At 49.2% G+C, this 13,973-nt stretch overlaps 1 protein-coding gene across 1 annotated transcript in view; it reads left to right on the forward strand.

Annotated features, from left to right (window-relative positions):
- Positions 1 to 4,016: 4,016 nt before the first annotated feature.
- Positions 4,017 to 13,973, forward strand: part of CCDC43 (coiled-coil domain containing 43) — a 187,989-nt gene continuing 178,032 nt past the window's right edge. The window contains exon 1 of the mRNA XM_069634270.1: positions 4,017 to 4,285. Coding sequence (XP_069490371.1) covers positions 4,127 to 4,285 — 159 coding nt within the window. The 5' untranslated portion in view covers positions 4,017 to 4,126. The remainder of the gene's footprint in view (positions 4,286 to 13,973) is intronic.

Below are 13,973 nucleotides of genomic sequence, written 5' to 3' on the forward strand. Positions count from 1 at the left end.
GTGAAACCGGGGTGGGTAGTACAGGGAGAAGGATAGGGTGGTCCACATACAGGCTAGTACAGGGAAGGGTGTCCATGGGCAAGTGCCTGTGAGGGGTTCTGGTGGTGACTGGCCGTAGATGTGCTCGTACCAGTGTGACTCATGGGGGACCAGACCACAGGCATCCTGGTTTATGAGTCCCAGAGATTCCGGTATTGGACTGTGCCATCACAGGGAGCCAGTGCACGGATCCCAGGCCAGGAGAGAAGCGGTCCCAGTGCTTGGGGGTCTGGTTGAGTCATGCAGTGCTATTGCAGATGGTTATTGAAGGTGCAAAGGGAGGTGAGAGGTACAATGAGGGGGGCCTGTTTCTGTCGTCAAGGCCAGTGGGAAGCAGTGCTCAGGGCACATTGGGCTTCTGGGGGTCGGCGGGTAGGGGCGGGTGCCTCTGAGGTGGTGGTGCTCTGCGTTGGACCTCTTGCCATGGTTTCTGATGTTTGGATGCAAGGTATGTGGTGAGTCAGGTATGGCGACAGGGTCTGTGTACTTCCAGGGGTGTATGGGGAGGGGACATGTGGAGTTTGGCCAGGGAGTGGGTGGGTGACAGGGCACAGCTGTCATAATGAGCGCCTTCTCTGTCTAGCAGGGACTGAGGCAGGGATCGTCAGCAGTGCATGTTGTAGGATATGCAGTCAGGCCTTGTGTTTGGGAGGGGAGGAGTGGAAGTACAAGATGTGGGTCGGAGGGTGGGCAGTGAGTCATCAGCAGGACACCGGTAGTGGCGTGCTATTGTGGTGATCACGTTGGCCAGAGGGCCAGAGGTAGGTGTTGTGGGGCCATGGGGATTGGATTATTCCATGGGAACGCCACAGGTGGGTACTGAGATGCAGGGGTGTGAAGGGCACACTGACACTTGTTGTTGCCGGTCTGACAAGTAGACAGTGAACCATGCCAGTGCCAGGTGTTTCAGGGCACTTTGTATGCATGCATGCATGTGAGTGTGCTAATGGAGCATCTTGATTATGGTGCATGCATGCTGGCTTGAAGGGTGTGCGTCTCTTGCATGTGTTGCTTGACATGCCTTCATTGTCTGCACATGACCAGCACTCATATATGGGCATTTGTGTGTATCTGTGTTTGGGGTGGACAATGTTTGTGCACACTTGACCGTCGACTATGGTTAGTGGGCCACTTTGTGGGTTGCATGTGGTCTGTTGTTGTGCAGTTCGACATGTCTCGGTGTGGTGTTGGCTACATTGGCATGCCTGCAGTCATTTCTTTGTGTTGCACGTTGTACTCACCGCCATATGCATGTATCCCTGCACCGGTATCCACTGCACCAACACCCTCAATGCCTTCCAGGTGCAGCACAGGGCTGCATCTCTTCTTCCAGGACATCAGCTTGATTGGGGAAGCCGTCCCACCTGCGGTCGCCATGCACTCCCTCCTGTGTGCTGAGAGCAGGTTGCAGACTCTCAGTTGGAGGTCGTTGCACCGCTTGTGGCAATCTTTGGAGGTGTGGCGTCTGTGCCACCTCCTCCCATGTCACTATCTTCTGATTTGGGTGCTGCGCCTGTGGTTGGTAGCGAACAGCTCCCTTGCATTGTCCACTATAGTGTCTGTCAGCACTGTTTATTCGGGCTTCGTGAAACTTGGTTTCACCTGGCGGACTTCAGGAACTTGAAACTTAGAAGGTGGTGACATAATGCTGGTGTTACCGGGCTGGATGGCAACAGGAAGTGGGTGATTTTATGTGGATTGTGTTTTCCAAGATGGCCGCCGGCAAGCTTCCAGTTCCGGCGATTACGCTGTTTCCGGTCACAGTGTTTCAGTGTGATGGATGCCGTAAATGGTACAAATGGCATTTGGGATGGCGGAAACAGCATGTTTTGTGGTTACTCACAATGTTTCTTGGATGCCGGTGGCACCGATTCCGACATGCCGAGGTACGCGTGCCCTCAGTGTTGTGATGTGCTGGTGATTCGTGGATGGGGCTGCCGGAAATGAAGCCACCAGATCCATTGAATCACTGGGACATTCACGCAAAACTTGAAATGAGGCCCAGTGTCTGGCAGCGACTGTATTCTAAAGCCAGAACACCCTCTCTGCACCAGCCTAAAGAGGCGCTTACTAACGTCACCCTGGGGAGAGCCGTTAAACTCCACTGCACACTTTTTCCCATTACAAACATAGCATTTCTTAGACTGCAGCACCACTTTTCTAGTTCAATGAAAGTTTAAGAAAACTTTCTTAAATTAGAAAAGTGGCAGTCTTTTAAGAAATGCACGCAATGCCACTGGAGCACATGTTTTCCGCACAACTAGAGATTTTAGCAGCTTTTGCTGCTGGAAAGCACTTTCCCAGCGTTTACCTGTTGGGATGCTACAGTTCAGAAAGGATCAGGCAAAGAAAGAGGAGTTCATAAAATGGTGGACACGATTTATAGGGATGGACTGAGAGTATGGGTTTATTAAGGTCACATGTTTGGAAAGACTAATAACACTAAGGACTGCAAAAAACTCTAAACATATGGAGGTTGTCGTTTTTTCGCATTTTGTATGTTACTGTTATTGCTTTGATGATGCTGCTTGAGTAGTAAAGATTAGAGTAAAGCATAATCCTTCGCCTCAGTATCTTTTATAGAATTATGACTTTCTGTAATGTATGTGTTGAAAATCTGAATTCCCAAGCGTATCTGCATGCCATTTAGAATCAGTACATTTAGGTTGTTATATTAACAATGGGCTTCCTAACCATATAACCTTTTGACCTCCGGGTATGTACAATTCCGCTTGGACCACCAAGGGGGCAAAGGCCAGATCTCCAAGAGGAACTTTAAATTACATATAGAGCACCTGAGAGAGAGATTTCGCCAAAGAATGCGGGAGACATTAATGTTCCCGTAGGATTGCATTGGAGTGCGAATATTTTATGCGTGAGAATCTTAAAAATTGTCATATTTTAATCAGGAGTCTCCTGGCTAAATCGGGAGAGAAGGTATGTATGCATATGATATATTTTATTTGTATCGCGCTTGTACACAAGTGTTTCAGAGCGCGATTAGGCAAGGGAGGGGAACAGGGGAGAACACAGCACAACATAAAAACGATCTTACTAGGCCGAGTATGCATAACGGAACTTAACTACAAACTCCATTTACGTGGTAGACTTGTTGGTTCTCACGGAGCTAAACCCACCTTAATGACATGCCTAATATCGGATCGAGTGCTTGGTAACCAATCATTTTATCATGTTTCTCTCCGCGGTATCCGCCGTACCGCCCCCGTCCCCTCCTCTCCCTTTTCAGCACTTCTGCAGCTTCTGCACAACTGCCACAATTCTGGCTGCTGTTTTGCTCTGTCCGTACGCGCAGAGACCTAAAGTATACCTGCCTACATTATTCATTCCATTCGAGAGACACTAATCCAGTCCAGCCAGGTTTAACTCTGTATTCTGGGACTTGTAGTTCTTCGTTTATTATCGTAACGTAAAGGACTGCAAGACCCAGAATACAAAGTTCAAAACCAGAACTGGACTAAAGTCTCTCGAATGGCATGTATGCTAAAGCTACATTGCACCAGCTTCCACAAACATTACAACAGCGGAATGTGCATATCAAGGAATCGGAGGAAAGTTCCGATTATACACGCTGATGACCTGTGGTTGGGTGTAGAGTCACACGACATCACTTCCTAGGCAGTCATAGAAAAAGTACTGTTATTCTGAGCTGCCTGTATGGAAATAAACCGCCCATCACTTTAGATCGGTGAAAGCTTTGAAAGCACTAGCGATTTTCTTGACATGCGAACTTTTAGTAGTTTTGAAAATCAATAAAGGTACCTATAAATTGAATTACAAAATACAAATTTTTAGAAATAACAATGTGGATGTTAAAATGCTGAGATATGTATTTTCTCGTATATTGGATACAATGAAACGCGGCGTGATTTTATTGCAAAGGGCCGAATTGTAGCGTCCAGTTCCAACTCTTACAAATAACAACTTTACTCAGTTCCAAAATGGCGGCTTGGCATACCGTCTCAGAAGGAATCCGTCTTCAGTTTTTCTGCTCTGTGGACATGCGTGCAGCCGCCCCTCCACCGCCGTGCGGCAGCGAGGCCGGCCGGCAAAAGAAACCAGCTGCAGAATGGAGGCGGCTGCCTTTGAGGGCTGGTTGGAACGGCGACTGGACGCACTAGAAATCGATGGAGCCGTTTACACGGCCTATATCAATGGCGTGCTGCGCGAGGAGGAGAGCGACGGGGAGAAGCTCGAGGCGCTGCAAGGCGTTCTTGCTGCCTTCCTGGTGAGGACGGAGAGGCATGGCAGGAGTGATGAATGTTCCGGGATGGGTGTGTGTTGGAGCCTGGCGAAGGAAGGCTTTGGGGAGGCAAAGAATGGAAAACTGTGATTTAGGGGTCGTGGGGCAACCAGAGACGAAGCGAAGCAAGGGAATGGGTAGAATAGGATGATAGATTTTTCTCATAAAACACGGGGACATTTTTCAAAGTCAATGGGAAGCAACAGTTGTGTGGTTAAGGTGGAGAGTGGCTGGAGTAATGAGAGACCAGGGGTTAAGTCAAGGCAGGCAAGTGATAGTCTTGTAAATAATAATACTGTTTTATGACTTTGACTTGGGACGTATCCACAATGAACCAGTAAGACAATCTATGAATTGTCACAGTAACCTGTTGATCGGACAGACCATGAGTGTAGCTTTATTATCTCCCCCGAATTGTATTGTACAATAGGAATCGTGGAAGAAAAGGTTCACGTGCTTGTAGTGTTTGTTTCACAGAGTATGTAGCTTCTTATGCACGACTCCTATTTTTAAACACCCATCGTTGTCACTGCTTAAGGGGCATGCCATAGGCATTAGTCATTCCCAGTTACTCACTTTTATCTGCAGGCATCTCTATTCCGCGGATAGTTTCTCTTTTTAAATTGCTCTGCTGAAATAAAAAGCGGTGTTAAAGTATATTTGACCATCGCTAGTGACAACCCTTGAATTGCCCTATTGTAAATGTAGTGTAGTCTTGGGAGGATAGCTCAGTGGCAACGTGCTGGCCTTGGAAGCAAGATGACGTAGATCAACATAGGTTCGATCCCTGGGTCAGCGCTTAGAAACCTCTGGGTATTAAGCGTGTTATAAATATATCATAAAGTGAAAAGGGGGCGTGGCATGGAGCCATTGCATGCAGCATGGCTTCCTAGCAGCTCCCGGCCCAGAGCTTGCTACCGACCGCATTTACGCCAGCAAAACAATCTGATTTAACTCACCAGCAGGTGTAGTGCGAAAACGCAATGCTGCGCACATTTCAGTGAAGTTGGGGCTCTCCCGGTGTCCCCGATCACACCGTTCAGAGGAGGAGATGTGGAGAATCTCTGAAAACATAAGATGGCTGCTGAAGCCCAGGTAACCAAAAAGTTGGGGCACGAGCAACGCAAGAGCTTAAGGAGTCCTTAAAGCATTCTACAGCACCCCCAATTGGTGCCCCAGGAAACTAGTGCTAACACGCTAGTTTATGAATGCAACAGTCCCGATGACACAACGCAGAGAGGATGAGCCCTCCGTGCAATATCCTCACTGCCGAGACCAGATGTAACCGCCCTGCTGAAGCGAGTCCCTGGTGTGGAAAGATCATCCCTCACCCACCGTGGTCCAGCCCAGCGGCAGTGAGAGTGGAGCCTTGCCACGGCAGAGGATGGGAAGCAGCACGCAAGGGAGGACCTCCGACAAAAACATTCTGGCATCCCGAGGCCCGCAAACTTAATCCCTCCTGCCGGTCCTTCACAATAAAGGGTGTGTGCGCCGTATGGAGAGGGCTGTTAAAACCCTTGTAGCCGCTCCAGTGACACCTACGAGAATACCAGAGGAACAGTTAGGAGCAACAGTACATTCCCTCTCCTCCCTCCCTATTCACCGGAGCAGGAGAAGTGCAGCACGGGGAGAATACAGAAACCCCCTCAAACAGAGGTGATGGCACCTCCGTGAAGCCTCTGGCTCGGCAGGAACCACCACAACGCTCGATCAGCGCAGGTGCTGATCCGCGCTAGGACCAGGGTGGGTAAAAGGGGTGAAAAAAGCACCCATCCCTCATCGAGGTGTGCTTTCACACCACCCTGCAAAGCCTACAGCTCGCTGGTACCTGAGAGGGGGACAATCACACGGCCCCATCGCATCGTCTGTAGAGGCCCGGGCTGGAGCCCAGGGATGATCCCTACGACATGGCCAGTTACACCCCCCTGTGGCCCTGAAGCAATCACACAGCCAAAACTGAGAACTACAACACATGGTCTAGCGCGATTACTGGAGCTGCACTGTAGCCTGGTCCGTGAACTGTCTATTGAGGGGAACACGCAAGGCTCTCGTTCCAACGCCAGCCTACTGGTGACCCTGAAAATAGGGTGGAAGGGTCGGGGTCTAGCACATAGTCTGCTTGCCCTCACAGGAGGTCGGCCGCATCACAAGCCCACCACACAGCAGCACCTCCCGGTGCTATGGGATCTAGCTTCAGCTGCCTCACACCAGTGAACCTAAATAACCTTAGTGTCCGACAAATCCAAGAAAGATACTACACTGGCTTTGTACTTTGCATCTACAGTGATTCCCCAGCGAAGCATAGTGTTCCTCTGGGCGGTGATCCAACTACAACTTTCATTCTACGCAATATTTGGTGTCCATACAGCACACAACCCTGGCCAATTCACCTATTTGAAACACCTGTGAGGAAAATGGAAAAAACTGACATCTCTACGCTACTGGGAAACCCTAATACCAAAAAAGCAAAAAAGGGGGAAATTTCCGTAACAGAGCTCGCTGAGGGAGATCTAGCCCCAGCGGCAATCTACCCACGCAGTCAGTAACTAAGTCTGACCTCCAGGAATTGCTGGCAGCGATAACTACTAGAAGGGGACGGAGGAAGTAATGAGAAGAATAACCACATTAGACAAACGCATAGAGGAGGGCGAAAGCAGAATGGCAGAGATTGAAAACACACTTTGCGAGCAAACGTTTGACATCTGAGAAGAGGCCAGGTGCAAGTCACTGGAATTAAAGCAAGAACATTCTGAGAACCGCTCCCGACGCATTAACATCCGCCTATGGGGCATACCTAACTCAGTCACGGATGCAGAATTGGGAGATTTCACGAAGGATCTATTCCGCTTCATCCTAAATCTGCCAGATAGAAGGCCACTAGAGATTGATGGAGTACACAGAACCAGGTCCAAAGCTTTCACCACTTCCCGGACGTCTGGCAAGGGTGCGCTTTTACAGGGTTAAGGAGGAGATAATGCAGGAAGCAAGGAACTCTAAACCCATTCAATTCAGGGACGCTGCCATCCTGCTCTATCAAGACCTGGCAAGCAGCACGCTCCTGAAGAGGAAGGCCCTAAAGCCATTGACAGATTGGTTGTGTGAAAAGAAAGTAGCATATCGATGGGGTTTTCCCACCTCACTGAACTTCACCTGGGAGGGCAAACAATGGCAAATCCACAATATGAAAGAGGCAGAGAATCTCCTGGGTCCTGAAGAGGAGGGCGGGGACGCCGAAAGAGGACAAATGCATAGCGTATCTACAGTGAGAGGCTCCACAGCAACCTGGTCACGGGTGGACCAGACTCGGTGGCCCACCCCAAAAGAACAAGAAATCAGACAAAGACTGAGAAGGGGGATCTCCCCAGTGGAAAACCGCAATTCTCTCCGTGACCTCGGAACTGATTCCTCAAGGTTTGCCCCAACGACTAACCAATAACCGGCAAAGACTTGCTGATTGGGATCTTGGTTGTCCCCTGCCATTTCTTGGTTTTCGCCGGGCGCAACACCCCAGCCCAGTCCAGTGGCATGATGAGCCGGCTGGTAACATCCAATGTTCTTGAACTAATACTAACCGCATCATAAGCATAATTTTTGGCCAATGTTTACAAGGGGTCCTTTTGGCCCCTAACAAGGTCGGTGGCGAAATAGGCGCCGGATACCCTGTTGGTTGAGGACTGGGCTCAACATTGCGTGTTACATGGGAGGGAGGGAGAGTGGGAGGGAGGAAGGGAGGAAGGGAGGCACCGGACCAGAGGGGGAGAATAGGAGCAAAAAACAGCAACAAAACCATCCAAAAAAGCATCAGGGCAACTAACCGCAGCAATCCAAGGCACGTCCTGGGGTATACAGACACAGCGGGGCGGAAAACTCAACAGTAACCATGACAGCTGACACGGGCAGAGAACTACGATTAGTAACATGGAACATACAGGGTCTCAACTTCCCGGGAAAGAGTTGGTAGAGCGAAGGCTAGCCCAACTCTTCGCAGACATAGTGCACCTACAGGAAACTCGCCTCCTAGAGGCAAATGAGAAGAGAATTAACTTCAATAGATTCACTAAGCGATATTTCGCCACAACATGCGAGAAAGAGGGGCGTGGCCCTCCTGTTTAGCAGGGAAACGGGATCCCGTGGGTGGATTGCTTCTAGTAAAGGGGCTTCTCCTGGAGCAACCACTAACTGTAGCTTCCATATACTGCCCGAATAACCCTCAAGACTGGTTCCTCCACTGCAGCATCCCAACCATAGTAGCATCCACCGAAGGTCGCCTTATGATTGGGGCGACTACAATCTATTCCCAGACCCGCAAATTGACCAAACACTACCTGCCACAAGGGCAGACTTTCCCCGAGCTATTGGGCTCGCCGAATTCCTGAGGGAAACTGGGACGGTGGACATCTGGAGACTTGCCAACACGGGAACACAAGACTTCACTTTTTATTCACATGTGCATAAGGGTGTATCTAGAATAGACCTAATCCCGATTGCTAGCGCTCTTTTCCCATGTCTAGAGGAGGTCCAAATTCATTGCTAGCGCTCTTTTCCCATGTCTAGAGGGGGTCCAAATTCACCCAGGACATGCACTATCGGACCACACACCTGTCACGGCGGACTTGCAAGTTTGTGGCCTCCCTAGCTTCCAACCCCTCCTCCCCAGAGATGCTGGAAACTGCAAGACTCAATCTTGCTAGACGCATCAATTGATGTCTTGTAGTATTCATAATGTGTCAACAATCGCTATCATGCCTGTACCATGTAACTAAGTTATTGCAAGTAACAGCGCCTCAATGCCCTTGGGCTGCTTGCGCGCTATATAAATATATTAGGAATGAGCTAACTGAGACACTGCATGCTACTTGAAAACTTGAAGTGGGGTGCTCCGCAGCCACGGTCTGGGACGCTATGAACCCAGTGCTGCGAGGGGTCCTGAATAGTGCTGCAGCAGCGCAAAGGAGAGGGCAACTCCAGCAAACTAAATTGGTGGAGGAGCTAAAGTTTCAAAAAGTGCCAATCCACCACAATAGGCAGGGAGCTAAAAAAAAAAGCCAAAATCGCCATAGAGATACACCTAGCCAATAAATCGGCGCAAGCACTAGCATATACTAAGCAATATTATTATTTTAGCAAAGCGAACCGCCTTCTGGCTTACAAATTGAAAAAATCACATACAAGACATAATATCCTAAAACTCAAAGGCCCAGATGGAGTTACCCGATATTCGGAGGGAGAGAAAATGGAGACAATGGTTAGACACCACAGGGAAATTATGTCAGGGGTCCCTACAGAAACCGAAGCACAACTTGCAAACTATCCAAGAAAAGAGGCCCTCCCATGCAACTGGACACCCTCGGGCTCCCGATTACGACAGAGGAGACCTCAGAGGTAATAAAATCCCTGAAGTGCTGTCTCGGGCCCCAACGGGCTCACGGCTCGGTTTTATAAGGTTTTCACCCATATTCTGGCCCCTCCAGCTCTCGACTTTTCAACTCCTTTCTAACAACGGGCAGCAACACCCCCCTCTATGGAAGAAACATTGACGGTACTCTTTCCAAAACCTGATAAGGACACCGAGCAATGTGCCTCATACAGGGCGATTACGGTAATGAAAAACGATGCAAAAATCTTCCCAAGATCTTTGCAACTAGGCTCCGGGCGGCTCTCCCTGAATTAGCTCACCCATATCAAACGGGGTTTATCCTGGGCGCAGCACACAGGACAACATCAGACGCACCCTGAATCTACTAGAAAGTGCTACTAACAGGTTTGGAACAAGCAATCATCTGTCGACGCGCATGAGGCATTCGACCTGCTAGACTGGGGGTACATAAACCAAACACTATCCCATTTTGTTTCGGGCCAAATTTCACAAAATGGACCATGGCTAACTACCAGCACCCTACCACCACCCTGAGGATAAACTGCACCCGATCAGCCGAGATTAACTTCTCCAGAGTCCCCCGCCAAGGCTGCCCCCTCTCACCCTTAATATTCACGCTTTCTGCGGAACCATTTGCCATCAAAATTCGAGAAAATGCGTGCATAAAGGGCCTAAATGTTGGTGACGGCTCCTACAAAGCGACCATGTATGTGGACACTACTTACCCTAACTCGGGTAGCTAGCTTGATGGACGCCCTCTGGCAAGAAATCGAGGCATTTGGTAAAGCATCAGGGTTTAGGGTCAACTACTCCAAATCTGCGGCCTTAGCAATTAACGTTACACAAAAGCACAGAGCAGCACTGGCAATTAAACACCCCGACCCTTGGGCTAAATCTCACATCAACTACCCGGGGGTGCAAACCCCAAACAAAATGGAGCATACATACCGATTTTAACTTCTCACAGATATTCAGTAATATGCACAAAGACCTAGAGTGCTGGCACAAACAAGAGGTATCCTGGTTAGGGAGAATAATAGCTGTAAAAATGAACCCAGTACCAAGATTAATATACAACTGCTTAGCCCTCCCAGTCCCTCTACCGGAAATGGATCTCCAAAAGCTGCAAAAGAGTATATTGAAATTTATATGGGGTAGGAAAAAACCACAAATAGCCAAGGGGATTATGCTCTGAGGCACAAACACGGGCAGGTTGGGTGTTTCAGATGCATCCAGATACTGACGGGCAGCGCAACTCACACTTTTGTGTGGCAAATAGCCACTAACCCACGCCGCTGGAAGCAACTAGAGGAAGCCTGGAGTCTAGTCTCGCTAGTGAAGGCAAGCGTCCCCAACCAGCACGATCCTCCCCGCAATGAGAGACAATGATGGACTCTCCCAGGATGGGAATAAGGCCAAGACAAAGTGCGGGTGAGCGTAAATGGGAGTTTATCAATCAGAATAGGGCATGCAAAGAACTCTGCAAACTCCGAGTGCTCTGTCTGACAATAGCAAAGACAGGCGTATATATTTACAAAAAATGTCATCAGAACCTACATACTATAGGGGGCACAAGTTCGGTGGGATTGGGTGGCAACGACTAGCTATAGGTGCTGCTGTGATGTGATTGGCCGCGGCTGGAGGACGTCACTGGTCAGCCTCGTGGGTTGGGCTGGGCCTGGCGGGTCAGCTGGGTTCATCCGGGCGGTGTCGTTGTGCCACTGTGGCCAGTGTCCGAGATGAATGTCTTTTCCTGACTTCTTTGCCCTAGGCCATGCACACCGCAGTCATTCAGTCATTTGCAATATTATCTTCTTTAGTAAATCTTCCAATAGGTTATTCTACAGGTTAATGCAACACAGGAGGAATGCACCTAGAGCGTGGTTTGATGGCGATTCATCAGTACATGGTTACCAGTGTTCTGTTGACCGGGTACCATAGGTCGTGGGGTTGGGTCACAGGGCATGGGATAGGCGGTACATGTCATCATGTCTTGTTAGAAGTCATTATGGATGTGTTGCTGTAATGTTGCCATAATATTGGGTGTCCTAATTTTACAGGGGCATTAACCTAAGGTGATCCGGTGGGTCGTGGGGCTTAAGAAAGGGCGCCTCTGGATTTGTGTTTTCAGGCTGAGGTTTACTGCTGGGTTGTAAATAATACAGGTGGCGGGCCGTGGCCTTGGGTGCTGCAGAGGGAACTACAAATCTTTGAAGCGGCTCCAGCCGAGTTGGGGGAGGTGGAGCAGCATGGCACAGGCCTCTGCTTTCTCGTCTGGCAGGCTTCGCTGGGAGGGAGGGGGAATGGCCTTGCATATGCTCACAAAGATATCTTCCTTGTGTGTTGCCAATTTTCGGTGAAAGTAGCATAAACATTCAAATAATATACAATACTAATTGGGTCATTCCAAAGCTCACGTTTTAACATTGCTAGTGCCTCTCATATAGTCAATCCGAGCACATTACTTGTACACTATGTTTTTAACAACTACAACATTTTGTTATATGCTTATACATTCGTAGTAAGTGAGGTAGTAGTGAGGTTGGTGGAGCGCATACAAACGACTCGCCACTACAACTGACGGAAGTGGCACATAAGGGGCTTGGACATACACACATGAAGGGTGCATTTTCATGCACCCTTTACAGGAGCCCTCAATATGGTTGCATTTGTCTTTCTTTGCACTCTAGCAGCATTAGTTCGGTTATGGCGCGGGACCGTGGGGTGTAATCTTTTCAATGATACGCATAACAAATAACCCCCCCGGGACGCTTTTACTATTTGTACATAACTGCAGTGATGTGGGTGCTTCATTCCTAATGCCATATGAGCACGCATTCTGCCATATCTATACATTTTACAGGTTTTTTAGTCAGAGGTTGTGGAGAGAATGCTTCCATCGCAGGTAGTTTTGTCATTAGTGTTTGGGAACTTTTGCTTTTATCAAAGGACCATTTTACAGTTCTTTTTCCACCCAGGCTCTGCTGGCTGGGTCATGCTGGGAGCAGTGATAGACTGCGGAAGGTGAAATGTTAGTGTCGGTATCTTACACCAGCTCATGACCGTCTTGTTCGTGGGAACGGGCTCACAGCGGATCTGTCTGGGAGCTGAGGCCACAGGGATAATTGAAACTCTCCAAAGGTGGGGGCCGCGCTGCGGTGCGCTCACACCATCTTCGTTAGACAAAATGGTTTCCGAGGCCTAGCTAAATTCAGCAGGTTTGGTCCATGTCTTCGGCAGGTGAGCCATCCACCACCTGGGCCCTGGTGGTAAGGAGGGGACCCCTGGCGAGCCATGGCCCTCACGGGGGGAGAGGATGCAGGCGAGGAGGGTCTTTTGGACCAATCCTCCCCTAAATTAGCAACCCTCCCACACACCACAATACCTCGAAATACCTCACATTTTTGGCATCTACCAAAAATACGATAGAAAGCTGGAGAAAGGCAGGCCACAAATGGGGATGCAAGGGTACCCTGTACCCTGTGCCCCCTATCCCCGATCTGGAAAAACCCTGACTTCACACCCGGCTCACCCCCTCAGGGGTTTGTCAAGTGGAGGGAGGGGGGGACTAACTTGGGTAAATTACTTCTTTGTCAGCGGGACCCCTCTAACATTTGAAGAGTGCAAAACTAAATTCCATGTCACGGAGGCTGAAGGATTCCAATACGCACAACATTGGATGTCACATAGCAACGTGAGGACTAACGGAGAGAGAGAGACCTTACTGCTCTGGTGCGCACCCTAACATCAGTCCCCAAGGGCAAAGTCTCAACCCTATACCGACTACCCGATAAATTTGCCCTCAATAAAAAAGAAAATGATATGCTTAAATGGGAAAGGGATTTGGGACGTGACCTAGAGTTGGAGGAATGGGATCGCATATGGGCTCAATTGCACAAAAACTCTAAATGTGTCACAAACAATGAGGGGGGGGGGGGTGAAGGTGTGTAACAGGTGGTGCATAACCAAAGTAATCCACCACCTCAATGCTGGAGAGGATGCCCAACCACCGGCTCCCCGTTTCATTTAATATGGTGCTGCCCGAAGTCTAGCCGCTTCTGGTGCTGGAACAAATTCAGCTGATCACAGGACTCGCCATCCCATGGGATCCAGGGATAGTTCTGCTGAGGGATACATGAGAAAGAGCTTTCCCACTGGTGGGGCACATATCAAACCTACTCACCCACTTGCTTACTGCGGCTCCCCATTCTAGGGGCGAAATGTTGGGACACAGTAGTTGCTGAGAAAATAACTGCCATCCACATGGAAAACACAAATAAATTCCACAGTATATGG

Source organism: Ambystoma mexicanum, chromosome 13 (assembly GCF_040938575.1).
Source record: "Ambystoma mexicanum isolate Mex_15411 chromosome 13, UKY_AmexF1_1, whole genome shotgun sequence".
Taxonomy (NCBI): domain Eukaryota; kingdom Metazoa; phylum Chordata; class Amphibia; order Caudata; family Ambystomatidae; genus Ambystoma; species Ambystoma mexicanum.